Source organism: Spea bombifrons, chromosome 10 (genome assembly GCF_027358695.1).
Source record: "Spea bombifrons isolate aSpeBom1 chromosome 10, aSpeBom1.2.pri, whole genome shotgun sequence".
Taxonomy (NCBI): domain Eukaryota; kingdom Metazoa; phylum Chordata; class Amphibia; order Anura; family Pelobatidae; genus Spea; species Spea bombifrons.
The window spans coordinates 39,367,590-39,393,133 of NC_071096.1; the positions used below are offsets into that span (position 1 = coordinate 39,367,590).

General features: G+C 51.5%; 2 protein-coding genes across 3 annotated transcripts in view; one reads left to right on the forward strand and one right to left on the reverse strand.

Moving 5' to 3' along the window:
• The first annotated feature begins 396 nt into the window (after nt 1-396).
• On the forward strand, nt 397-11,491 carry KATNB1 (katanin regulatory subunit B1). 2 transcript variants are annotated; one of them, XM_053448501.1, is made up of 20 exons: nt 397-477; nt 2,650-2,796; nt 3,492-3,622; nt 4,242-4,359; nt 5,138-5,238; nt 6,817-6,858; nt 6,957-7,040; nt 7,219-7,334; nt 7,416-7,487; nt 7,767-7,917; nt 8,242-8,429; nt 8,520-8,617; nt 8,694-8,744; nt 9,236-9,309; nt 9,533-9,673; nt 9,822-9,971; nt 10,257-10,333; nt 10,635-10,709; nt 10,901-11,017; nt 11,112-11,491. In XM_053448501.1, the coding sequence occupies exons 2-20, from the start codon at nt 2,757-2,759 to the stop codon at nt 11,242-11,244; spliced, it is 1,959 nt and encodes a 652-aa protein (XP_053304476.1). In that variant the 5' UTR covers nt 397-477; nt 2,650-2,756; the 3' UTR covers nt 11,245-11,491. The 2 variants fall into 2 exon arrangements, with proteins under 2 accessions (XP_053304476.1, XP_053304475.1); XM_053448500.1 differs by having other exon boundaries at nt 8,242-8,617.
• Nucleotides 11,492-21,397: 9,906 nt separating this feature from the next.
• Nucleotides 21,398-25,544, reverse strand: part of HYDIN (HYDIN axonemal central pair apparatus protein) — a 49,458-nt gene continuing 45,311 nt past the window's right edge. Inside the window, exons 80-86 of the mRNA XM_053449821.1 lie at nt 25,172-25,391; nt 24,869-25,081; nt 24,586-24,749; nt 24,273-24,423; nt 23,920-24,150; nt 22,091-22,315; nt 21,398-21,943 (exon numbers count right to left, since the gene is read on the reverse strand). Of these exons, the coding sequence (XP_053305796.1) occupies nt 21,455-21,943; nt 22,091-22,315; nt 23,920-24,150; nt 24,273-24,423; nt 24,586-24,749; nt 24,869-25,081; nt 25,172-25,391 (1,693 nt within the window). The 3' untranslated portion in view covers nt 21,398-21,454. The remainder of the gene's footprint in view (nt 21,944-22,090; nt 22,316-23,919; nt 24,151-24,272; nt 24,424-24,585; nt 24,750-24,868; nt 25,082-25,171; nt 25,392-25,544) is intronic.

The following is a 25,544-nucleotide window of genomic DNA, read 5'->3' on the forward strand; positions in this document are numbered from 1 at the left end:
ACCCGTCACTCCTCATCTGCCGCCCTCCGCCAGTTTGCGAGCCGAGCTCCCCATACACCTCGACTACCTCTGCCCCCTCTAGATTGTAAGCTTGTGAGCCAAGCCTTCTCACGGCTCTTTTTAGTTTTGCTTGTGTGAAATCATTCTGTTTGTTGTACTGAGAGTTGTGTGAGTTGTTGTCACTCTTGACATATTATTATGAGGGCATTTATGTGCTCTGCCCTTCCTGCCAGTACTTAACATGTCCCCGAAAACAAGTCCGGAAAAGGGCGTGGCGTCACTGCACGTCCCACACGCGAAAGCCGCTTGGGGCGGGGCTTCTGACGCGATTTGTTTTGAAGACGGTTGTCAGGGAATGACCAATAAGAAGACAGTTTGTAAGCAGGTGTAGGAAACTATTACTGTGGTAACTGCGGGCAAACTGAGTGTACAGCTTCTGCTTATAGGAGGTAAAAGCGGTGTTACCGGGGCTCCGAGGTAATAATACTGTGCCTGGGTATTACAGAGCATGTGAGGTAATAATACTGTGCCCGGGTATTATGGGGCATGTGGGGTAATAATACTGTGCCTGGGTATTACAGAGCATGTGAGGTAATAATACTGTGCCCGGGTATTATGGGGCATGTGGGGTAATAATACTGTGCCTGGGTATTACAGAGCATGTGAGGTAATAATACTGTGCCCGGGTATTATGGGGCATGTGGGGTAATAATACTGTGCCTGGGTATTACAGAGCATGTGAGGTAATAATACTGTGCCCGGGTATTATGGGGCATGTGGGGTAATAATACTGTGCCTGGGTATTACAGAGCATGTGAGGTAATAATACTGTGCCCGGGTATTATGGGGCATGTGAGGTAATAATACTGTGCCAGGGTATTACAGGGCGTGTGAGGTAATAATACTGTGCCAGGGTATTATGGGCATGTGGGGTAATAATACTGTGCCAGGGTATTACAGGGCATGTGAGGTAATAATACTGTGCCAAGGTATTACAGGGCGTGTTAGGTAATAATACTGTGCCAGGGTATTACAGGGCATGTGAGGTAATAATACTGTGCCAGGGTATTACAGGGCATGTGAGGTAATAATACTGTGCCAAGGTATTACAAGGCATGGGAGGTAATAATACTGTGCCAGGGTATTACAGGGCATGGGAGGTAATAATACTGTGCCAGGGTATTACAGGGCATGTGGGGTAATAATACTGTGCCAGGGTATTACAGGGCATGGGAGGTAATAATACTGTGCCAGGGTATTACAGGGCGTGTGAGGTAATAATACTGTGCCAGGGTATTACAGGGCATGTGAGGTAATAATACTGTGCCAGGGTATTACAGGGCGTGTGGGGTAATAATACTGTGCCAGGGTATTACAGGGCGTGTAGGGTAATAATACTGTGCCAGGGTATTACAGGGCGTGTGGGGTAATAATACTGTGACAGGGTATTACAGGGCGTGTGAGGTAATAATACTGTGCCAGGGTATTACAGGGCATGTGAGGTAATAATACTGTGCCAGGGTATTACAGGGCATGGGAGGTAATAATACTGTGCCAGGGTATTACAGGGCATGGGAGGTAATAATACTGTGCCAGGGTATTACAGGGCATGTGGGGTAATAATACTGTGCCAGGGTATTACAGGGCATGGGAGGTAATAATACTGTGCCAGGGTATTACAGGGCGTGTGAGGTAATAATACTGTGCCAGGGTATTACAGGGCATGTGAGGTAATAATACTGTGCCAGGGTATTACAGGGCGTGTGGGGTAATAATACTGTGCCAGGGTATTACAGGGCGTGTAGGGTAATAATACTGTGCCAGGGTATTACAGGGCGTGTGGGGTAATAATACTGTGACAGGGTATTACAGGGCGTGTGAGGTAATAATACTGTCGGGGGGGTAATGATGGTAATACTGTGTCGGGGGGTAATGATGGTAATACTGTGTCGGGGGGGTAACCTGGGGGGTAATGATGGTAATACTGTGTCGGGGGGGTAACCTGGGGGGTAATGATGGTAATACTGTGTCGGGGAGGGGTAACCTGGGGGGTAATGATGGTAATACTGTGTCGGGGAGGGGTAACCTGGGGGGTAATGATGGTAATACTGTGTCGGGGAGGGGTAACCTGGGAGGTAATGATGGTAATACTGTGTCGGGGAGGGGTAACCTGGGAGGTAATGATGGTAATACTGTGTCGGGGAGGGGTAACCTGGGAGGTAATGATGGTAATACTGTGTCGGGGAGGGGTAACCTGGGGGGTAATGATGGTAATACTGTGTCGGGGAGGGGTAACCTGGGGGGTAATGATGGTAATACTGTGTCGGGGAGGGGTAACCTGGGAGGTAATGATGGTAATACTGTGTCGGGGGGGTAACCTGGGGGGTAATGATGGTAATACTGTGTCTGGGTGTAACCGGGGTGAGTAATGATGGTAATACTGTGTTGGAGGGGGGGGTTAATGATGTTAAAATTGTGTCGGGGGTTACCGGGGCGAGGGGTAATGATGGTAATACTGTGTCGGGGGGTTAATGGGGGGATAATGATGGTAATACTTTGTCGGGGTGGGGGGTACTGATGACGCAATGATTATATTGGGTGTAGTTGTGGTAACAATGCGGTGACGCCACCTTTTTAAATCCCCGCCAGTGCAAAGATCTGCTAACCGGACGCCCGTCTCCCCTGGCAGCGGCTGGGGGGTTGGACCCCCTCTGGGGCAGGATCCGGGTATCTTCCCGCTTCAGTCCGGCAGCATTATGGCGACCTCTGGAGCAACAAAAACGGCTTGGAAGCTGCGTGAGTCCCGTGATTGGCCAGGGTTATGCGATAAAATTACTCTTAGAACCACGGCAACCAATTAAACTGCCCAGTCAGCAGAAACCTCTCACTGGTTGCTGTGCTGATAAGGGCACTAAATGCAGTGTCCCGGGATCTCTGTGTAGATGTAGCCTTTGGCGTGTGCGTTTGTGGCGTGTCCTGGGATCTGTGTGTAGATGTAGCCTTTGGCGTGTGCGTTTGTGGCGTGTACTGGGATCTGTGTGTAGATGTAGCCCGTGGCGTGTTGTTAGAAAAATGCTTATGTTATCGTAAATATTATTCCTGACAGACATAAGAAAGCAGGGAATGTCTAGTCCATGATATATGCACGAGTTCACGCCAACACGTCTACTGTTGTTCTATATATATGTGCAAAGGGTCAAGTCTAGGCCATTCTTAATTATGCAGCTTAAAGAGGTGTAACCTGCTTGAAAAGTAACCAATCAGAATGATGCATGCTATTAGAAGTAGATAAGATGCTATATAAACCATGTAATCTTAATGTGTAATCAGACAACGCTTCGACTTTTGTGTGTTGTGTGCCTTGTCTCGATTATGCGCATGATCTAAATAAAGGAAACTCTTTCTGAGGAGAATTCGACCATTATTTCAACCAACACGTGTGTGCTCGTGGCATGTCCTGTCTTTCTCTATCACGCTTCTCTATAATGCAGAAGAGATCGCCGCGCATGCCAGCAATGTGTGCGCCTTGGCTTTGGGGAAAAGTTCTGGTCGTCTGATGGCAACAGGCGGAGAGGATTGCCGTGTCAACCTGTGGTCAGTTAACAAGCCCAACTGCATCATGGTGAGTACACCCCAGGTGACGTGTCTCCTCCACACACACACACACGTGACGTGTCTCCTCCACACACACACACACACGTACACGTGACGTGTCTCCTCCACACACACACACACACACGTGACGTGTCTCCTCCACACACACACGTGACGTGTCTCCTCCACACACACACACACACACACACGTACACGTGACGTGTCTCCTCCACACACACACACGTACACGTGACGTGTCTCCTCCACACACACACACGTGACGTGTCTCCTCCACACACACTCACACACACACACACACACACGTGACGTGTCTCCTCCACACACACACACGTGACGTGTCTCCTCCACACACGTACACGTGACGTGTCTCCTCCACACACACACACACACACGTGACGTGTCTCCTCCACACACACACACACACACACACGTGACGTGTCTCCTCCACACACACACACGTGACGTGTCTCCTCCACACACACACACGTGACGTGTCTCCTCCACACACACACACGTGACGTGTCTCCTCCACACACACACACGTGACGTGTCTCCTCCACACACACACACACACGTGATGTGTGTCCAGAGCAGTAATCCGCAGAACTCTGCTCTCCTTAACGCAGAGTCTCACGGGACACACGTCTCCGGTGGAAAGCGTGCGCTTCAATACCAACGAAGAGCTGCTGGTGGCCGGCTCACAGTCCGGGTCTCTGCGCGTCTGGGACTTAGAGGCTGCTAAGAGTAAGTCAAGCCCGGTGTCACTTTATTTCTTGACATGTTTGTGATGTGTGTGTCCGTGGCATGTGGTGTTTGGTTTTCTGCCCCGTGTGTCTCATGGAGTCATCTCTGTGGCATCCGTGCTGTTTGGTTCTCTCCCCGGGTGTCTCATGGAGTCATCTCTGTGGCATCTGTGGTGTTTGGTTCTCTCCCCGTGTGTCTCGTGGAGTCATCTCTGTGGCATCTGTGGTGTTTGGTTCTCTCCCCGTGTGTCTCGTGGAGTCATCTCTGTGGCATCTGTGGTGTTTGGTTCTCTCCCCGGGTGTCTCATGGAGTCATCTCTGTGGCATCCGTGCTGTTTGGTTCTCTGCCCCGTGTGTCTCGTGGAGTCATCTCTGTGGCATCTGTGGTGTTTGGTTCTCTCCCCGGGTGTCTCATGGAGTCATCTCTGTGGCATCCGTGCTGTTTGGTTCTCTGCCCCGTGTGTCTCGTGGAGTCATCTCTGTGGCATCTGTGGTGTTTGGTTCTCTCCCCGGGTGTCTCATGGAGTCGTCTCTGTGGCATCCGTGGTGTTTGGTTCTCTCCCCGGGTGTCTCGTGGGGTAGTCTTGTTGGCGTGTGCCCCCGGGTGTCTCGTGGGGTAGTCTTGTTGGCGTGTGCCCCCGGGTGTCTCGTGGGGTAGTCTTGTTGGCATGTGCCCCGCGTGTCTCGTGGAGTGTTCTCCTTGGCACGTGGTGTTACTGGATTGTTCCGGTGGGAGGAAGCGTTAACCTGTAATTAGAAGTCCCCCCTATTCCTTTCAGTTCTCAGGACGTTGATGGGACACAAAGCCAACGTGTGCAGCCTGGATTTCCACCCCTACGGGGAGTTTGTGGCCTCGGGATCCATGGACACAAACATAAAGGTAATGGCCTGGCTTTGCGTGGGGTGTGGGGGGGCCCGCGGCATGCTGGCCGTGTCCTGCGTGGGTTTCCTGCTGCGTGGAAGGTTTGTACTGGGCAGGAAGCTCTTGTGGGATACAGCAGAGTGAGCAGTGCGCTTAGAAATGGCTTCCCCGCGCTGCTTGCTGGAAAAATCCATGCACACTCTTATGTATAACGTGTTTGCGTGTGCGTAATCTCTGGAAACGTGTCACACTTTCCACTAAGCTCTCAAACCGCAGCTACCCGCCACATCAGCTACCGGGAAACCACACGTGGTACAGTGCTAAGCGCATTGTCTCCGGCCACAAGCCTTCAGCTCGATGCAAATGCTTTCTCGTTATCAATGGTGCTTTTTTTTCAACGCGCCCGTGGTCCAATAATAATAATATTCTGCAGCTTTACGGCTAATATCAGGTCAACGTGCCCATGGTCTAATAATAATAATAATAATAATAATAATATTCCTCTGCTTTACCGGTAATATCGGATAAATGCGCCCGTGGTCTAATAATAATAATAATAATAATAATATTCCTCTGCTTTACCGGTTATATCGGATAAATGCGCCCGTGGTCTAATAATAATAATAATAATAATAATAATATTCCTCTGCTTTACCGGTTATATCAGATAAATGCGCCGGTGGCCTTATAATAATAATAATAATATTCCTCTGCTTTACCGGTTATATCGGATAAATGCGCCCGTGGTCTAATAATAATAATAATAATAATAATAATATTCCTCTGCTTTACCGGTTATATCAGATAAATGCGCCGGTGGCCTTATAATAATAATAATAATAATATTCCTCTGCTTTACCGGTAATATCGGATAAATGCGCCCGTGGTCTAATAATAATAATATTCCTCTGCTTTACCGGTAATATCGGATAAATGCGCCCGTGGTCTAATAATAATAATAATAATAATAATAATATTAATAATAGTATTCCTCTGCTTTACCGGTTATATCGGATAAATGCGCCCGTGGTCTAATAATAATAATAATAATATTCCTCTGCTTTACCGGTAATATCGGATAAATGCGCCCGTGGTCTAATAATAATAATAATAATAATAATAGTATTCCTCTGCTTTACCGGTTATATCGGATAAATGCGCCCGTGGTCTAATAATAATAATAATAATATTCCTCTGCTTTACCGGTTATATCGGATAAATGCGCCCGTGGTCTAATAATAATAATAATAATATTCCTCTGCTTTACCGGTAATATCGGATAAATGCGCCCGTGGTCTAATAATAATAATAATAATAATATTAATAATAGTATTCCTCTGCTTTACCGGTAATATCGGATAAATGCGCCCGTGGTCTAATAATAATAATAATAATAATAATATTAATAATAGTATTCCTCTGCTTTACCGGTTATATCAGATAAATGCGCCGGTGGCCTTATAATAATAATAATATTAATAATAACGCACGGTTCCTCGAAGCGAACTCTGCCGTTGCCGGCTGGAGCGCAGTAAGGTGGTTGCGTTCTCGGGTTTATTTTTTTAAGCTCCTGCTCTTTTCTTTTTTTTCTTTCAGCTGTGGGACGTGAGAAGGAAAGGCTGTGTGTTTCGCTATAAGGTTGGTTCTGTGCTGATGCGTGGAGAGTCGGCAGCGCAGGTCCGTGGCATCCACGTGTCGGTGATAGCACGCCGTCTCATTCTATGACTTGTTCCCAGGGTCACACTGAGGCTGTCCGCTGTCTCCGCTTCAGTCCTGATGGGAAATGGTTGGCATCTTCTGCAGACGATCACTCTGTTAAGGTAAGCGCCTTCTGGGGCCGGCGTGAGTGTAGCTGAAAACGCTCGGTGTCGTCATGTGTCATCCTAGGGGGTCGGACAGAGATAAGTCACCGTTCGGGTCGTTTCCTTGACGTTCGGTTGCGCTTGTCGTGGGGCTGAAATGCTTCTGGCTGTTACGGCGCGTATTGTGCATTTACAGCTCTGGGACCTGACGGCTGGGAAGCTGATGGCTGAGTTCAGCTCACACACGGGACCCGTGCATGTAGTGGAATTTCACCCCAATGAGTACCTGTTGGCGTCGGGGAGTGCGGACAGGTAAGAGAGGCCGGTGGAGTCTGGGGGTGTTTGTAAGGAGGGGAACGGCAACCCCTAAAGCGTTTGTTTATGTCTCCGAAGGACTGTTCGTTTCTGGGACCTGGAGAAGTTTCAGCTCGTCGGCTGTACGGAGGGGGAGACTGTACCGGTCAGGTAACACGGTCTATTCACTAAACTGAAGCGTTCCGAAACATTCTATGTTATACAGAGCCCGCCCAGGATGCGGAGTCAGCTCTGCTCCCCTCGCGGCTTTCTGCGCTGCCCGGGGCCGGCTCCCCTCGCAGAGACCCGTACATATAGTAAGAAGGCCCAGGCCCTGTATAGGTTCATGTGCCGGAGGTGCCCAGACCGGGTCTGTCCGTCTTCTTCCTCTTGATCAATCACGTTGGTTGGGTGCCGGCTCTCAGCATGTTTTCTGGATGCTCCCTGCAGGGCCGTTCTGTTCAGCAGCGACGGCGGCTGCCTGTTCTGCGGGGGCCGGGACTCTCTCCGAGTTTACGGATGGGAACCAGAACGCTGCTTTGATACGGTTCCGGTGGGATGGGGCAAGGTTTCCGACCTTGCGATCTGCAATAATCAGCTGGTAAGTGGCTTCCCTGGCTCTGGCTGTTGGAGGCTTGTGCCGGGTAATTGTGGCTCTGGCTGTCGGCGGCTTGTGCCTGGTAATTGTGGCTCTGGCTGTTGGCGGCTTGTGGCGGGTAATTGTGGCGGACGGTGGCTCTGGCTGTTGGCTTGTGCCGGGTAATTGTGGTGGAGGGTGGCTCTGGCTGTCGGCGGCTTGTGCCGGGTAATTGTGGTGGACGGTGGGGTTGTTTAGCGGCTGCTGAGGACGTGCCGTTGGTGCTGGATGCTAAATGCTGCAGGTGGAACGTGAAGCTTATTTTATCTGTTTTGTGGATGATTGCAGATCGGGGTCTCCACCACACAGTCCAGTGTCTCCTCCTTTGTGGTGGACTTAACCCGGGTTAAGGTGACTGGCGCCGCACCACAAAGTCCCCACTCACCGGCAATTCCCATCAGCCAAACCACCCCCACCGGATCCTCTCTGAGACGCATCTACGAGCGTCCATCCACGGCATGCAGCAAACCGCAGAGGTATGGAAGCAGAAGCCCGTCGGTTTCCTGCCGCCATCACAAAGAGACTGTCGGGAACCCTGCCACTAACCTTCTCCTCCTTTCCTGCAGGGTCAGTCCTACCAGTGACGAGGAGGAGAAGGAATCCAGAGCTGAGATCCAGAATCCTGAGGTTTATAAAGAGATCTTCCAGCCAAGGAATGCGATCTGTGAGTGTGGAGCTCTCTTCCATGCTGTGGTGCCTGCGCGCCTCGCTCGCCTCTTCATCTTCTTTCTCGTCCACAGCTCGCACGCCGCCCCGGAACAGTGAACCCTTCCCTGCTCCGCCGGAGGATGGTGAGTCGGCCTCCAGCTCCATAATATTTGTCACATATCTGGAACCCACCGCATTAAAATATGCGTTCCGCTAATTTTTACGCTTCTCAGGTGGTGTTGAACTTTATAATTTTGCAGTGTTTTCCACACATTGTTTTAGTCGCCTGGGGGGCCGTTGTAGGCAGTGAGGGGGGGGGGTTAACATTTCCTACAGGGCTGGAAATTGTACAATGTATAGAGATCCACTTTGGGGTATTTTAAATCAACACCCTGTGATGTCACCAATGATATCGCATGGTTGGGTTCCCCCGCACAGCTATCGGGAATGCTATGGGGAGCCCTTGTATGTCATCTGTCTCGTAGGGGCTGCAGCCCACCCACACATACACACACATAACATGCCCTGTGTCAGGTTGTGTCCGTTTATACATTGGCCCTGCGTGTAATGCGTGTAATGTGCCCCCAGCCCGTGTGCCAAGCTGACCTCTGACCTTTAACTTCATGTTCTGCAGAAACTCTCGATGTGAAGGAGCCGCTGGTCCCAACTCAGGACATAGTGACCCCAGCCCCAAGCAACAAAAGGAATGTACGTAGCACATACATGTAGATCGTCATGTGTGGTACACGGACACTGAACGGAACACCAGACTAACCGGTATCAGGGTCTCCGCACACGGGCACCTGGGTCTGAGCTAATGTGAGGAGACCCTGAGGTGTCCTGATGCTTTGAGAACCTCTGCAATATGTTCTGTGGGTCTGGAGAATCGTTACTTACAGTTTTGGCTTTTTTTCTTACCTTTTTGCCTTAGTTTGAACAGCTGCCGAGGCCACCGGTAGCTGCATCCACACCCATTGTGTGTCAGACCCCATCTGCGCCTACGAGCAACCCCCCGGTTATCTCTGCGGCTCGCAACGAACCCATCGGTCTGAAGGCCGCCGACTTCTTGCCCGTGAGTGCGCTGCCCTCCGGGCCCCTGGTGAACGGGCTCTTGCCGTGCATTGGGCGCGTGGCTCCTTTTCTGCGGTGCCGGAATCTGTTTGCTGTAATCATCTGGCACCGTGGATATGACAGCTTCTCTCCCTTACATCCCGTCGCAGGCTGTGAAGGGCTCGTCGCCGGCAGAAGTGGTGGATGAAGAAGCTGTATGTCAGATTCGGAAAGGCCACGGCACCATGTGTATGGTTCTGACCAGCCGAATGCGGAACCTGGACACCGTGAGAGCCGTGTGGAGTACCGGAGACATGAAGGTAGGACAGCGCAGACGGGGAGCCCTCTGACGGGGCTGTGCAGTGGGATGATAGCGGGGCTCTCCTGTCCCGGCGGTAATGTATGCCGTTCTCATGCCCTGTATCCGCTCCGGAAGCCTCTTGCTGTTTGCTTTGGGTCACAGATGAGGCGCCGTCAGCCTGAGATTGGCTTCCGCTTGGAAGAAGCATTTCAGTGGATGTTTGTAACAGACTCTCCTGTGCGCGACCTCCGGGCTCTGGAGATAAGCAGGCCAGGGGGCTATAACCCTAATACTTTCATTTCAGACATCTATGGACTCTGCCGTGGCTATTAATGACCTATCCGTGGTGGTAGATCTTCTGAACATCATCAACCAGAAAGCGTGAGTCCCTGTTTACTGCCGCTGGGGTCTGTTCCTTTAGCCCCTTGACATCCCTACATGTTATGAAAGCCCGTGGGGTCTCCAACGCATGGATATATATGTGACTTGCCATGTATGATGCGTCGGTATATCAAGACAAGATCTCCCCAGTCTCCTCACCCAGTGAACTATACATTATACAGGGCTGGCTCAGCCCTTCTTGCTGGAGGAACCAACCAATGAAGTGAGGGAGCTGAACCCACAGCTCTTACAAGCTTAGTGAATTAGCCCCCCCGGTGTCACGCTGTCCTTGTGCCCGCAGGTCCCTCTGGAAGCTGGATCTCTGCTTAGCCGTCCTGCCTCAGATCGAGAAGCTGCTTCAGAGCAAGTACGAGAGGTGAGAGATGGCCTAAAACCGCCGCTCGCGTGTTTACATGTTTGAGGTAGTGCCGCCGAGCGTCTCTGCTCCCTGTAGGCGAGTGACCTTACCGAGTGCCTAAAGTGCCCAGCGTATGGAAATTCCTGGGTGCTCCTTTCAGAGGCTGCCCCTCTGCGCGTGTTAATGGCCGTGTTGTGTGCCTCTCCTAGCTACGTGCAGACCGGGTGCCTGTCGCTTAAGCTGATTCTGCAGAGGTTTTTGCCGCTGATCACCGATACGTTGGCCGCCCCTCCCCCCGTCGGTGTGGATATATCACGTGAGGAGAGGTTAGTGTCGTGTCACCTCCTGCTGTGGCGACCCCAAATATATATATATATAATATAATATCTCCGTACTCCTCTGCTCGCTGTCTCCCCGCAGGATCGCCAAGTGTAAGATGTGCTACAAGCAGCTTCGCACGCTCAGCCAGCTGGTGAAGAGCAGAGCGTCGCAGGTCGGCCGCTATGGAAGTGCCTTCCGGGAGCTGCAGCTGCTCCTGTCTGCCTTGGAATAGTCCGGGTCTCCTCCGAGCGCTGCTCTGGGACTCTGACCAAGGCCATGACACCTGTTTTCAAGGTATGAACCTGCAGGAGGGGTGTGCACAGGCCATGTCTTCAAAGCCCCTGTAGAGATCAAAAGCTGCTGCTTAACCTGTTCCATGCCAAAACCTGTGTATGATCTAACGGGATCGTCTCTTGTGGAAGCTGTTTACGGTGTGTAATTTATAGTTCCATTTCATTAAAGGAAAGTGTCATTTTTAACGTGTGTGATGTGATTGACTGCGGGGCGGGTTCTGTCCCGGGGCTCCTCGCCGTCCCTTATACCCCCAGCCTGGTGCATTGTGATCTCTGCGTATTCATACAGGAGTCCGGAGGCAGTTCCTGGGAGTCCAAACGTCGCTGCTGGTTTGTGGGTTGCATACAGGGCCGGGCTGGTCGTGAGGCCGGCCATCCAATTATGCCTGTGGCCGCTGCCAAAGCAGCCTCTGGGGGTAAAAGGCTAGTGCTGTTTGATGGGCAGATCGACTTTTACCCGTTAAGACGTTGATTGGCAGATGTGATCCCAGACTCCGAGGAGGGGGAGGGGAGACGCTTTAGTGTAAATATGAAAGGGGGGGGTATGGAAACAATGCTGTCCTGATGTCCAGCCAGGCAATGGCGTAACGGTTCGGCGCACCACCTACCATAGTCTGTCGCTGGCTCTAATCCCATGACTCTTGTATTCATCTGTGTAAAGCATACATACATACATACATACATACATACAGTACACCAACACACACGGGTCATACGTCCAGGCGAGGCAGAGAGCACGGGTGACTGGAGTGAGTGTAAGTGTGCGGTAGAGGAGTGCGCTTGGATTCGTATGGTTGTTTTGTTTTTTTGTTTGTTTGTTTTTTTTTACCAAAATTGTCTATTTGTTGATTTCTGACAACAAAGAAATGAACAAATGACAAAAGCCCTGACGATTTGTTAAGTTTGTTTGTTTGCCTCATTTTGTTCAAGACGGGAGCAAAAAACCAATTCTGCGATTAACCGCTGAAACACTATACTAAAACCTGAACTTTAACATCTCAACCAGAACAGGAAGGCTGTTCCCCATCACCACCACCCCCTCTGTCACGTACGTCTTCCGCATATTAAGTAAAAAAAGTTAAAATCCCAGAAGCTACTTCTGCTGGGGGGCTGTTCCATGTACCCCCCCCCATCAAAGTAAATCTTCCTCACATTAAGTAAAATGCTCTATCCAAACCACTTTATTGGGGAGGTGGAAGCTTAGACTGCTCCGACTGCTCCCACAGCAGTAGCGCAGATATTTCACGGCTAGTAGCCGCAGGGGCATAGAACCTCTAGGATGCTTTTATTTAATGTCGGGATGATCTGGGTACTGAGAGGCTGACAATCCGACCCTCCATGTTCACCTAATCTGTGTGCTCCCAGGAGGCTGGACTCCTTGTCTCGTCAGGGGCTTATGATGCATGCCTGCTCCTGATTCCCCTGGGCGTTCTTACCCCCCCTCGCCCGATCATTATGCTTCATGGCCGTGTTTGTCGGTTCCATGGATCCCGATTACTACGCTGATGCTGCCTACCTGGTTATAGCTCCCGGCTTGCCTAATGCCCAGCTCCAGTCCTCCCACCTCAGCCTGTTGCTTTCCGCCGGCTCCAGCGACCCCGTTGCCTGCCTGCTCTACCCTTAGCCGATACCCAGACTGACTGCTTCTCCCAGTTGTGTTTTCAGAAGGCGCCAAAGAAAATCTAAGGGTACAAAAGACTTCCCACTCAACACATGAGCACCGTCTTCCTCCAGTCACACACCACACCACACCACACACCGACACACACAGCACACCGACACACTGCATATATATATATATATAAACAGCATTCAATAAACACCCACAGCCACTCAAACACTCGGGGAATAATATACGTGGGGCTGCCATTCAAACTTCCACGGCGCGGCTGCCACTCGGCGCCACAACGCATGAGACATTAGAGCCAGCTGATTGGCAGATGCACAAGGAGGGGTGGAGAAATGTTTGCATGAATGCTAAGGGGGGGGAATGAAGATGAGGGGGACGGAGTGCTTTCTGTATGTGGGGAGGCAGAGCGCTTTCTGTATGTGGGGAGGCAGAGCGCTTTCTGTATGTGGGGAGGCAGAGCGTAGCCACCTGCTGCTGGCTCAAGCTATTAAACTCCGGCATAGAGGAGTACGGTATGGCTGTATCTTTATATATAGATTGATGGTTGCTGGTTCAATGGCGGCTTTAGTGCAGCTGACCTTTTATGTCACCACGGAAATATGACTGCGGTATGTAAAATGTAATGTGGGTGTAGAGTAGTGCATGCTCGTACACGTGTTAGAGTGGCTGTGCGTGTAAAGAGTTACTCTGCGACAGGGAACTGGTGCTCGGCAGCACCGCAGGTATCACGCCAGCAGGCAGCGTGATTCTCTTCTTTCCCGAGGGCATAAGATGCCTGAGCATTCCACTCGTACCCTAAAACATTAAAGGTACGCGCAGCCGCTATAACACTTACTAGAGAGTCACCCAGGATCAAACCAGCAGCGCTTCGCATGGCAAGTCACGCGACTACCCGTTAGGCCAATAGAGAGCTGGCTGCTTTGTCGCCCCATAGATAGATGATGCCTGTGGACGTGTATATGTGAGTCTCGCGGTGTAGTGGTTAGAAGCCTATCATGTGAGCTGAAAGGTTGTTGGTTCTATCCCCGTGTAAGTATATAGTGCTATAGGTGCTGCGTGTGTTTTGGTTTTTAGATCGGCGGATTTGAGGATATCTATCGCGGACGAGCTCATTCGGGTCGCTGCTCTTGCGGCTCGGTGCTAGGCGCTTTGCCTGCCATGTAGTTGGTCCTTGGTTCTAATCTCCATGAGTCCTAGTAGGTAGGTGGTTAGATAAGTGGGCTGGGTGGGCGCGGCGGTGTGGTGTGTGAACGGAGTATGAGTATGATCGGTGGTGTGTGAACGACGTGCGGGTCGGGGCAAATGGGACTTAGAACCAAGAGGCGAAGCACCTAGTTTTTTGTCCCCGAATGTAAATATAATTAAAGTAAAAATATAATGTTTCAGTGTCTATTTATTTTGGGTAGCAGGTAAGGTGTTTCTAGTGGGAATCGAACCTGTGCTCCACAGCACCGTAGGCATCACAGCTACCCGCTACACCGCTGTGTAGCTTGACTGTGTTGTTTCCCACGTACATATTATTCCTGACCCGCGAAAACTTTAACTATACAGATGCCCTCCATACCAGCATCCAGCAATCAGCGGGAAATAGAGCCAACAACCTGCTGGATGTAAATTAACACAATTACCCTCTACGCCACCAGATAGCTAGACTGTGTGCCTCCTCCTCACTCACATACACTCAAAAGAACCCACTCTGTGGACGTGGAACATACAGGCATAATATGGGCGCCGGAAGGCAGACAGTGCAGCTTCTTGGTGGTGTAAAGATTATGCCGCTATCTATAATATGCAGCTGAGATGATTCTAACCCTCTTGCTGTCTCCATAAGTGGCAAAGGGAGAGAGAGAGACACAGGGACAGACATAGGTAGCACTTGGAGAGACACACAGGGACAGCTAAAGGTGGCAGAGAGAGACAAACCTGGAGACACCTCGAGGAGGTAGAGAGAGACATACAGAGACACCTAGAGGAGGCAGAGAGACAGACACACACACAGAGACACCTAGAGGAGGCAGAGAGAGACACACCTGGAGACACCTAGAGGAGGCAGAGAGAGACACACCTGGAGACACCTAGAGGAGGCAGAGAGAGACACACCTGGAGACATCTAGAGGAGGCAGAGAGAGACATACAGAGACACCTAGAGGAGGCAGAGAGACAGACACACAGAGACACCTAGAGGAGGCAGAGAGAGACACACCTGGAGACACCTAGAGGAGGCAGAGAGAGACACACCTGGAGACACCTAGAGGAGGCAGAGAGAGACACACCTGGAGACACCTAGAGGAGGCAGAGAGACAGACACACGGAAATAGCTACTTAGCTATAGGTGGCAGAGACACACAGGGCGCAGGTATAGGTGGCAGACACACACAGGGGGCAGCTATAGGTGGCAGACACACACAGGGGGCAGCTATAGGTGGCAGAGACACACAGGGGGCAGCTATAGGTGGCAGAGAAATACAATGGGCGGTTACAGCGATTCACAGCCAACTATCTGCCCCCAATCCTTCCTCCTCCTCCGGTTGGGAAGCCCTTTGGTCTCACGCCTCGTCCTTTCCCCTCCGAACTCTTTCCCCCTCAGCTCAGCCTCTCTTAGGTTCCCCCCACAGTTGGCCGCTGACCGGCCGCCACCTTCCGCTTTTCGCACATCTTGTCATTCAGAGCCGTCACTGTGTTCGGGGGGAGAGGTGACAGGTCTCGCTCGGGGTTCCTGCTGCCGCTCGAGACGCCGTCACCAACCAGGACCCGTCGCGCACATCCTGTCACGTGATCGTCGCGCTGCCTACCGGGAAGTGTAGTCGTCCAGGGCAAACTGGGGCAGCAGAAGCAGGCACGGCGCCTCTGTCAGCGGGCAGCAGACGGTAACAGGGGGCAGAGGGCAGCAGACGCAGGTAGGGGCAGCTGACAGAGGACGACAGGAGACAGTGAGCAGGGGACAGCTATCAGGGCACAGGTGACAGAGGGCAGGTAGGACATACAGGATGCTGTGCGAGTCAGATATTCTTAAATGGTGTCATGTTCGTAACAGAGCAGAAAAGCACCACCTCAGAGGCCACACCGCAGCCACGGGGGCCACAATGCATACATGCCCCACAGTGGCGTCAGGGCTGACTGGAAATTAAAACCAGCCCTGGTAATAATTGAATCCCATCTTCCATGGTACCGTTTTTGGGGACACTGCGCATGGCGGGTTCTGGCCCCAATATTTCATGTTAAGAATAGGGGTAAACCCTGTATTTTAAAGCGGGTGTATATGTCACATTTTAGGGCAGGTGATTATGATTATATGCAGAGCAGACGGGCACTCTGTCTCATGCCAACTGGTGGTGTAATGGTTATAACACCCGAATGCTTGGTGGTGGTTACCCCGGTGTAAGTATATAGCGCTATAGGTGCTGTGCGTGTTTATGTTTTTAGATCGGCGGATTTGAGGATATCTATCACGGACGAGCTCATTTGGGTTGTGGCTCGGTGCTAGGCGCTTTGCCTGCCATGTAGTTGGTGCCCGGTTCTGAGGCCTGCGAGTGGCTGTGAGTCTGAATGGTATGAGTATGAATGCGTTTGAGTATGAACAAAGTGGTGTGAGTGAAGTGCGTATAAATGTGAGTCAGGATGAATGGGAATAAGAACCAGACGGTAGTGCCGTAACTTTTTATGCCTGCGTGGAAATATGATTGCTTTGTGTAAAAATATCACACTGCTGCGTTTCTATATTTTTAAGTTCAGAGCCCTGAGCGTTCATTGTCTGAAAGGTTGCGTGTGAAGTGCCAGAAAAAGGAATCGAGCCGGCACTCCCCAGCACTATAAGTATCACAGCTAACCGTTACACCACCGGGCAGCTTTACTCTCTGCTTGTCACATGGATCTATGATGGCTGAATGTTCCACGGATACTTTAAAACATTCAATACACGCACAGCCACTATAACTCTACATACTTACATAGAAGAGTCACCTGGGATCGATCCAGCATTCCTTGCCACTGTGGGTCAGATGCTGAACCGTTACTCCGCGAGACAGTTAAGTATGTTTTGCCTCCCCGTTGTACATATGTTGCCTGCCTATATGAGTCAGGATCAGGCATTATATAACCAAGGGGAAAGAGCATGTCTGTCTATCTCGTGGCATAGAGGTTAGGTGCCTAACCTATGTTCTAAAAGGTTGCTGGTTCGATCTCGGTGTAAGTATATAGCGCTATAGGTGTTGTGTGTGTTTTAGGTTTTTAGATCGGCGGATTTGAGGATATCTATCGCGGACGAGCTCATTCGGGTCGCTGCTCTTGCGGCTCGGTGCTAGGCGCTTTGCCTGCCATGTAGTTGGTCCTTGGTTCTAATCTCCATGAGTCCTAGTAGGTAGGTGGTTAGATAAGTGGGCTGGGTGGGCGCGGCGGTGTGGTGTGTGAACGGAGTATGAGTATGATCGGTGGTGTGTGAACGACGTGCGGGTTGGGACAAATGGGACTTAGAACCAGGAGGCGAAGCACCTAGTTTTTTGTCCCCGATGTAAATATAATTAATGTAAAAATATAATGTTTCAGTGTTTATTTATTTTGGGTAGCAGGTAAGGTGTTTCTAGTGGGAATCGAACCTGTGCTCCACAGCACCATAGGTATCACAGCTACCCGCTACGCCACCAGGCAGCTTGACTGTGTTGTTTCCCACGTACATATTATGCCTGACCCGCGAAAACTTTAACTATACAGATGGTCTTTATACCAGCATCCAGCAATCAGCGGGAAATAGAGCCAACAACCTGCTGAATGTAAATTAACACAATTACCCTCTACGCCACCAGATAGCTAGACTGTGTGCCTCCTCCTCACTCACATCCACTCAAAAGAACCCACTCTGTGGACGTGGAACATACAGGCATAATATGGGCGCGGGAAGGCAGACAGTGCAGCTTCTTGGTGGTGTAAAGATTATGCCGCTATCTATAATATGCAGCTGAGATGATTCTAACCCTCTTGCTGTCTCCATAAGTGGCAAAGGGAGAGAGAGAGACACAGAGACAGACATAGGTAACACTTGGAGAGACACACAGGGACAGCTAAAGGTGGCAGAGAGAGACAAACCTGGAGACACCTCGAGGAGGTAGAGAGAGACATACAGACACCTAGAGGAGGCAGAGAGACAGACACACAGAGACACCTAGAGGAGGCAGAGAGAGACAGACACACAGAGACACCTAGAGGAGGCAGAGAGAGACACACCTGGAGACATCTAGAGGACGCAGAGAGAGACATACAGAGACACCTAGAGGAGGCAGAGAGAGACACACCTGGAGACACCTAGAGGAGGCAGAGAGAGACATACCTGGAGACATCTAAAGGAGACAGAGAGAGACATACAGAGACACCTGGAGACACCTAGAGGAGGCAGAGAGAGGCATACAGAGACACCTAGAAGAGGCAGAGAGACAGATGGGGGCAGCTATAGGTGTCAGAGACACACAGGGGGCAGGTATGGGTGGCAGACACACACAGGGGGCAGCTATAGGTGGCAGACACACACAGGGGGCAGCTATAGGTGGCAGAGAAATACAATGGGCGGTTACAGCGATTCACAGCCAACTATCTGTCCCCAATCCTTCCTCCTCCTCCGGTTGGGAAGCCCTTTGGTCTCACGCCTCGTCCTTTCCCCTCCGAACTCTTTCCCCCTCAGCTCAGCCTCTCTTAGGTTCCCCCCACAGTTGGCCGCTGACCGGCCGCCACCTTCCGCTTTTCGCACATCGTGTCATTCAGAGCCGTCACTGTGTTCGGGGGGAGAGGTGACAGGTCTCGCTCGGGGTTCCTGCTGCCGCTCGAGACGCCGTCACCAACCAGGACCCGTCACGCACATCCTGTCACGTGATCGTCGCGCTGCCTACCGGGAAGTGTAGTCCTGCGGGGAAGCAGATGCAGGCATGGGAGCTGTGTTAGTGGGCGGCAAGAACAGATCCACTAGGGGGCGCTCGTGTATGCCGGTTCAAAAATAAAAATAAATCAAAAGAGAAAGATGATGGTGTAGTATTAAACACAGGAGGTCTTATAATGAGTTTACTAATGCACTCACAATGTATATGTATTGGTCAAGCCTTATGTCAATCAACACTTCAGGATCCATGTGTGGGGGATATGTGGGAGGAAGCGTAGAACATACAAAAACACAATGGTATAGTATTGTTATATGCTGGGACACGCCAGGGTGAATGCGTGTGAATTAGTGGGCGGCAAGAGCAGGTAGGACATACAGGATGCTGTTAGATTCAGATATTCTTCAATGGTGTCATGTAATTGACAAACATCCCCACTGGGGCCACACTACAGACACGCACCGTTGTGGCGTCAGGGCTTGACTGGGAATTAAAACCAGCCCTGGTAAGAATTGAATACCATCTTCCATGGTACCGTTTTTGGGGACACTGCGCATGGCGGGTTCTGGCCCCAATATTTTATGTTCAGAATAGGGGTAAACCCTGTATTTTAAAGCGGGTGTATATGTCACATTTTAGGGCGGGTGAATATGATTATATGCGGAGCAGACGGGCGCTCTGGTGGCGTAATGGTTATAATGGTTATAACACCCAAAGGGTTGGTGGCGGTTACCCCGGTGACTGTATATGGCGCTATAGGTGCTGTGTGTGTGTGTTTACGTTTTTAGATCGGCGGATTTGAGGATATCTATCACGGACGAGCTCATTTGGGTCGATGCTCTTGCGGCTCGGTGCTAGGCGCTCTGCCTGCCATGTAGTTGGTACAAATGAGACTTAGAACCAGGAGACGGTGCACCTAGTTTTTTGTCCCTGAATATAAATATAATTCATATAAAAGATATACATATATTTTTTAATATAGAAATATAATGCATTCACATATTTGCAGGTGGCATCAGGTAAAGTATTTCTACCGGGATCAGAACCTGTGCTCCGCAGCACCGTAGGTATCACGTCTACCCGTTACACCACCAGGCAGTGTTTGAGTTTGTTGTTTCCCGTGGTCCACAAATACTCTTAAACAGAATATAAACACTATTCACATAGAAAGGTCGCCCAGGTTTTATCCAGCAGATGTTTGTGGGGTGGGTTAGACGCCTAACCGTTCTGTCTCCCCATGGACATATCATGCCAGGCTGCTCCTGACTCATACAAATATTCTTCATAGAAGCCTTTATAGCATCCAGCAGGCAGAAAAAGGTGAGTATTCCTACTGCCTACTAAAAATAAAAAGGACAGATCTGCTGCACCAAATGTTATAATGTGTTTTTACAGTAGTACTTACAAGGTAGGTATACTCTTTGGCTGGTGATTACTGTTGAACAGTAGAAGGAGCATTTATGAGGCTAAAGGGCCTTGACGGTTTTAGGTTGGTTTATAAATGCTTTGAAAGACTGAATAATAAAGCCATTTATAATCTTGCAATCTCGCTGGAGTTCCTGTAAGATGAAGCACGGGCAGAAGTCACATGTGGCCTTTGGTCCACATCATCATAAATTGTTCTAGAGCCAGTCTCTTGCAGACTGTGGGCCCAGTGCCAGTATCAGAGCCAGCCCAGGCTAACTGCGGCCCCAGTGCCAGTATCAGAGCCAGCCCAGGCTAACTGCGGCCCCAGTGCCAGTATCAGAGCCAGCCCAGGCTAACTGCGGCCCCAGTGCCAGTATCAGAGCCAGCCCAGGCTAACTGCGGCCCCAGTGCCAGTATCACAGCCAGCCCAGGCTAACTGCGGCCCCAGTGCCAGTATCAGAGCCAGTCCAGGCTAACTGCGGCCCCAGTGCCAGTATCAGAGCCAGCCCAGGCTAACTGCGGCCCCAGTGCCAGTATCAGAGCCAGCCCAGGCTAACTGCGACACCAGTGCCAGTATCAGAGCCAGGCCAGGCTAACTGCGGCCCCAGTGCCAGTATCAGAGCCAGGCCAGGCTAACTGCGGCCCCAATGCCAGTGTCAGAGCCAGCCCAGGCTAACTGCGGCACCAGTGCCAGTATCAGAGCCAGGCCAGGCTAACTGCGGCACCAGTGCCAGTATCAGAGCCAGGCCAGGCTAACTGCGGCACCAGTGCCAGTATCAGAGCCAGCCCAGGCTAACTGCGGCCCCAGTGCCAGTATCAGAGCCAGCCCAGGCTAACTGCGGCCCCAGTGTCAGTATCAGAGCCAGCCCAGGCTTACTGCGGCACCAGTGCCAGTATCAGAGCCAGCCCAGGCTAACTGCGGCCCCAGTGCCAGTATCAGAGCCAGCCCAGGCTAACTGCGGCCCCAGTGCCAGTATCAGAGCCAGCCCAGGCTAACTGCGGCCCCAGTGCCAGTATCAGAGCCAGCCCAGGCTAACTGCGGCCAATCACCTCTAAGGCTTTTATATGGCGTAGAGCTGTGTCATTCAAGAAGGGCAAACATACCAGTCCTGCTCCAGGGGGGAGAGTGAAACTGGCCAGGAAAACACCTCGCGTGAAGACGGCGCATTTCCCTGCTTCACTGACTAAACTCACACGTTTCATTTCAAAGTCATTTTTTTATTTCAAAGACAACTCAGCAGACACTGTGATGTTTCACTTTTCCAATCCCACACCCTTCAAATAATAAACCCAGCAGATTCCTTGGGCAGTTCCGGTGGCTCGAGGACAGGACACAACCAGCTTGCCAGTCACCGGGGTCTTGCTTCCACCGTGTGGCGCTTCAAATGACACGGAGATGTGATGGGTCTTCTTGGAGCGGACATGCTCACCGGGCTTCACTGTAAAAGCTGCAGGATCCGTCTGGAAGGTGAAGCTTGTGGGCTGCAAGAAGATATTCTTGAAGGGGATGGAGATGGTGGACCCTGAACGGATCTGCAGGGGACCTTGAGGCTTTGGAGACAAAGCAGAGCCAAAAAGCGGTATGGTGTATTCTCCCCCAAGTGGGGAGGAGAGAAGGAGGGTAGCACGCGTCTCCCCAAGTTGGACCGGTTCGTAGGTCACATCCACGCTGACTTCTGAGCCACCCTGTGAACCGGGAGCAGCCATCACCATTTTGTCCACATGGAAGTCCGAGTGATCGACCTGGAGAAGCAGAGATATAAGCAGGTGTGGGTTTCTGAGCTGGATCATAAAGGACAACACTTTCTGTCAGGGGTAGATAAAGCTTTGAGACTCTCCGTCGTCGGCTGCTGCGCTGCTCCGATACACAGAGAAAGAACCCTTCCTTACCTTGCAGCTGTACTCGGTCTTCTGCCGGGTGTAGTTAATGAACTTGGCACTCAGGGTCTGGCTGGACCCCAGGCTTGTGTGGAAATAGATGGGTTTCTCAGCTAAGGCCGGCAGAGCCCTCAGGAGCAGCTCGTACTGAAACAAACCCAAGTCCGCGCTCTGCAGGGTCAGGCGTCCAGACGACTCGCCAGCCTTAAGAGGCTGAAACTCGAACATCAGACTCCCCTGCAACAGACAGAAGGCACAGGTGGGGCAGGTTACCTCAGACAGGGCAGGTACAGTGAGAAGGGGCAGGTTACCTCAGACTGAGCAGGTACAGTGAGAAGGGGGGCAGGTTACCTCAGACTGGGCAGGTACAGTGAGAAGGGGGGCAGGTTACCTCAGACTGGGCAGGTACAGTGAGAAGGGGGGCAGGTTACCTCAGACAGGGCAGGTACAGTGAGAAGGGGGCAGGTTACCTCAGACAGGGCAGGTACAGTGAGAAGGGGCAGGTTACCTCAGACAGGGCAGGTACAGTGAGAAGGGGCAGGTTACCTCAGACTGGGCAGGTACAGTGAGAAGGGGGCAGGTTACGTCAGACTGGGCAGGTACAGTGAGAAGGGGGGCAGGTTACGTCAGACTGGGCAGGTACAGTGAGAAGGGGCAGGTTACCTCAGATAGGGCAGGTACAGTGAGAAGGGGCAGGTTACCTCAGATAGGGCAGGTACAGTGAGAAGGGGCAGGTTACCTCAGACAGGGCAGGTACAGTGAGAAGGGGCAGGTTACCTCAGACAGGGCAGGTACAGTGAGAAGGGGCAGGTTACCTCAGACTGGGCAGGTACAGTGAGAAGGGGGGCAGGTTACCTCAGACGGGGCAGGTACAGTGAGAAGGGGGGCAGGTTACGTCAGACTGGGCAGGTACAGTGAGAAGGGGCAGGTTACCTCAGACAGGGCAGGTACAGTGAGAAGGGGCAGGTTACGTCAGACTGGGCAGGTACAGTGAGAAGGGGCAGGTTACCTCAGAATGGGCAGGTACAGTGAGAAAGGGCAGGTACAGTGAGAAGGGGCAGGTTACCTCAGACTGGGCAGGTACAGTGAGAAGGGGGGCAGGTTACCTCAGACGGGGCAGGTACAGTGAGAAGGGGGGCAGGTTACGTCAGACTGAGCAGGTACAGTGAGAAGGGGGCAGTTTACGTCAGATAGGGCAGGTACAGTGAGAAGGGGCAGGTTACCTCAGATAGGGCAGGTACAGTGAGAAGGGGCAGGTTACCTCAGACAGGGCAGGTACAGTGAGAAGGGGCAGGTTACCTCAGACTGGGCAGGTACAGTGAGAAGGGGGCAGGTTACGTCAGACTGGGCAGGTACAGTGAGAAGGGGGCAGGTTACCTCAGACTGGGCAGGTACAGTGAGAAGGGGCAGGTTACCTCAGACAGGGCAGGTACAGTGAGAAGGGGCAGGTTACCTCAGACTGGGCAGGTACAGTGAGAAGGGGCAGGTTACCTCAGACTGGGCAGGTACAGTGAGAAGGGGGGCAGGTTACCTCAGACGGGGCAGGTACAGTCAGAAGGGGGGCAGGTTACGTCAGACTGAGCAGGTACAGTGAGAAGGGGGCAGGTTACCTCAGACTGGGCAGGTACAGTGAGAAGGGGCAGGTTACCTCAGACAGGGCAGGTACAGTGAGAAGGGGCAGGTTACCTCAGACTGGGCAGGTACAGTGAGAAGGGGCAGGTTACCTCAGACTGGGCAGGTACAGTGAGAAGGGGCAGGTTACCTCAGACTGGGCAGGTACAGTGAGAAGGGGGGCAGGTTACGTCAGACTGAGCAGGTACAGTGAGAAGGGGGCAGGTTACCTCAGACTGGGCAGGTACAGTGAGCTGAGGGGGCAGGTTTATCTCGGGCACTTTGCAGTCCGTGATGAAGGTGACAGGCACATTCAGAGGATTCTCCACCGTCACTGTCGTTGCGGTGCTCTGACGCACAGGAGTGACCATCTCGATGGTGTCTACAATGCCAGGAGGAGTCGCTTTAAATGTTACAAAGTAGAAAAGGTACTCTTGGGTTGTCTCATTGCGGAAGATCACCTAAAAAAGAAGATAATCAGAACGGATGATCCTGCAAGATAAACCGTGTGACCCGTGTACGGGTGACGGCCACATGCCTTGTGTGGGTCTCCTGCTTGTAATAAAGCGTTAGGAACTCTCACCTTGGTAGAGAAGGTGCCCTCTTTGTGAGAGTGAAAAGACAATTTGTAGTCACTTTTGGCCGCTCCGGGTACTTCCAAATAGTCCAGACCCTTAATGCTGGTGGCACTGTCTGCCTTTTCAGGCTTCAACATTTCCACAATGACATGAAACCTGGGTAACGAGAGAGAGAGGGAGCGAGAGGAGTCGGGACGTGTCTGCGCATGCACTGCTCACCCACTAACACCCTGCAGAAACCCCTCTAACATCCCATTACAGTGCTGCGTGGCATCCAGACACGCTCAGGGGTATAGCAGCCTTCACGTCCATTCGTACCTCTGACGTTTGTTCAGCCAGTTGGTAACACTCAGCAGTTCCGTGTACAAGGTCTTGCATGGCACCTCGCGGACAATATTACCCGATGATTTGGGGGGTTCGGCCACTCCGTGCAGCACATACATCAATCCTGTCCCGTCCGGCAGTGGGAAGAAGATGGAGCCCTGACAGGACCCAAAATAGAAGTGTTTACAGTATAACCCCGGACACATCTCACAAAACTAGCAGCACCAAAGCTCTTGGCCCAGAATGCCCCATGCCTGTACAGGGCAGGTACCGTTACCTGATGCTTCTTGCCCTCACTGCTCATGGTTAGGGGGTAATAAGTGATCTCGTATGGCTTGTTCTGCTGTTGAGCTTCTACGGTCAGGACATCTGCGCCGGTCCAGTGTTCACCATGAATGCTGGGCTTTAGATTCCATGCGCGACTTGTCTTATTGGACAATAGAATGGTCTGTATCTGCTTGGTTCTCACTGGGCACTGAAAGCTCACAGCCTGCCACAAAGACAAGGAGATTACAGAAAAAGCACATAGGCCCCCGTTCTACTAAAATACCCCTAAGAGTCCAATCCAGCTCTCACTCACCTCCTTGGTGGATGGGGGGCCAATGCAGGATCCAGAGAGCGTTAGATTCAAGGCCTTACTTTCCTCAATGTGACAAGCAATGTTTTCACAGTGAATGTCGGAGTTAATTTCATGTGGATGAAAGATAACATCGAAAGTCACGTCTGCCCCGGCGGTGATATAACCAGAGACCGGAGAAATGGAGAAGTCCGGGTGAAACGACTTCATATCCCACTGAAACCTACAAGGGGAGAAAGCCCAGAAAGAGGATCCTTACCAAGAGCTGACAGAAGAGCAAATATTTCCTTCAGTCTGTGGCATTATTGTACTTCAGTGCCAGTCTGTGCCCTAACTGGACTATCTGTGCAAGTTTGCCTCCTCACTGTGCTTCATA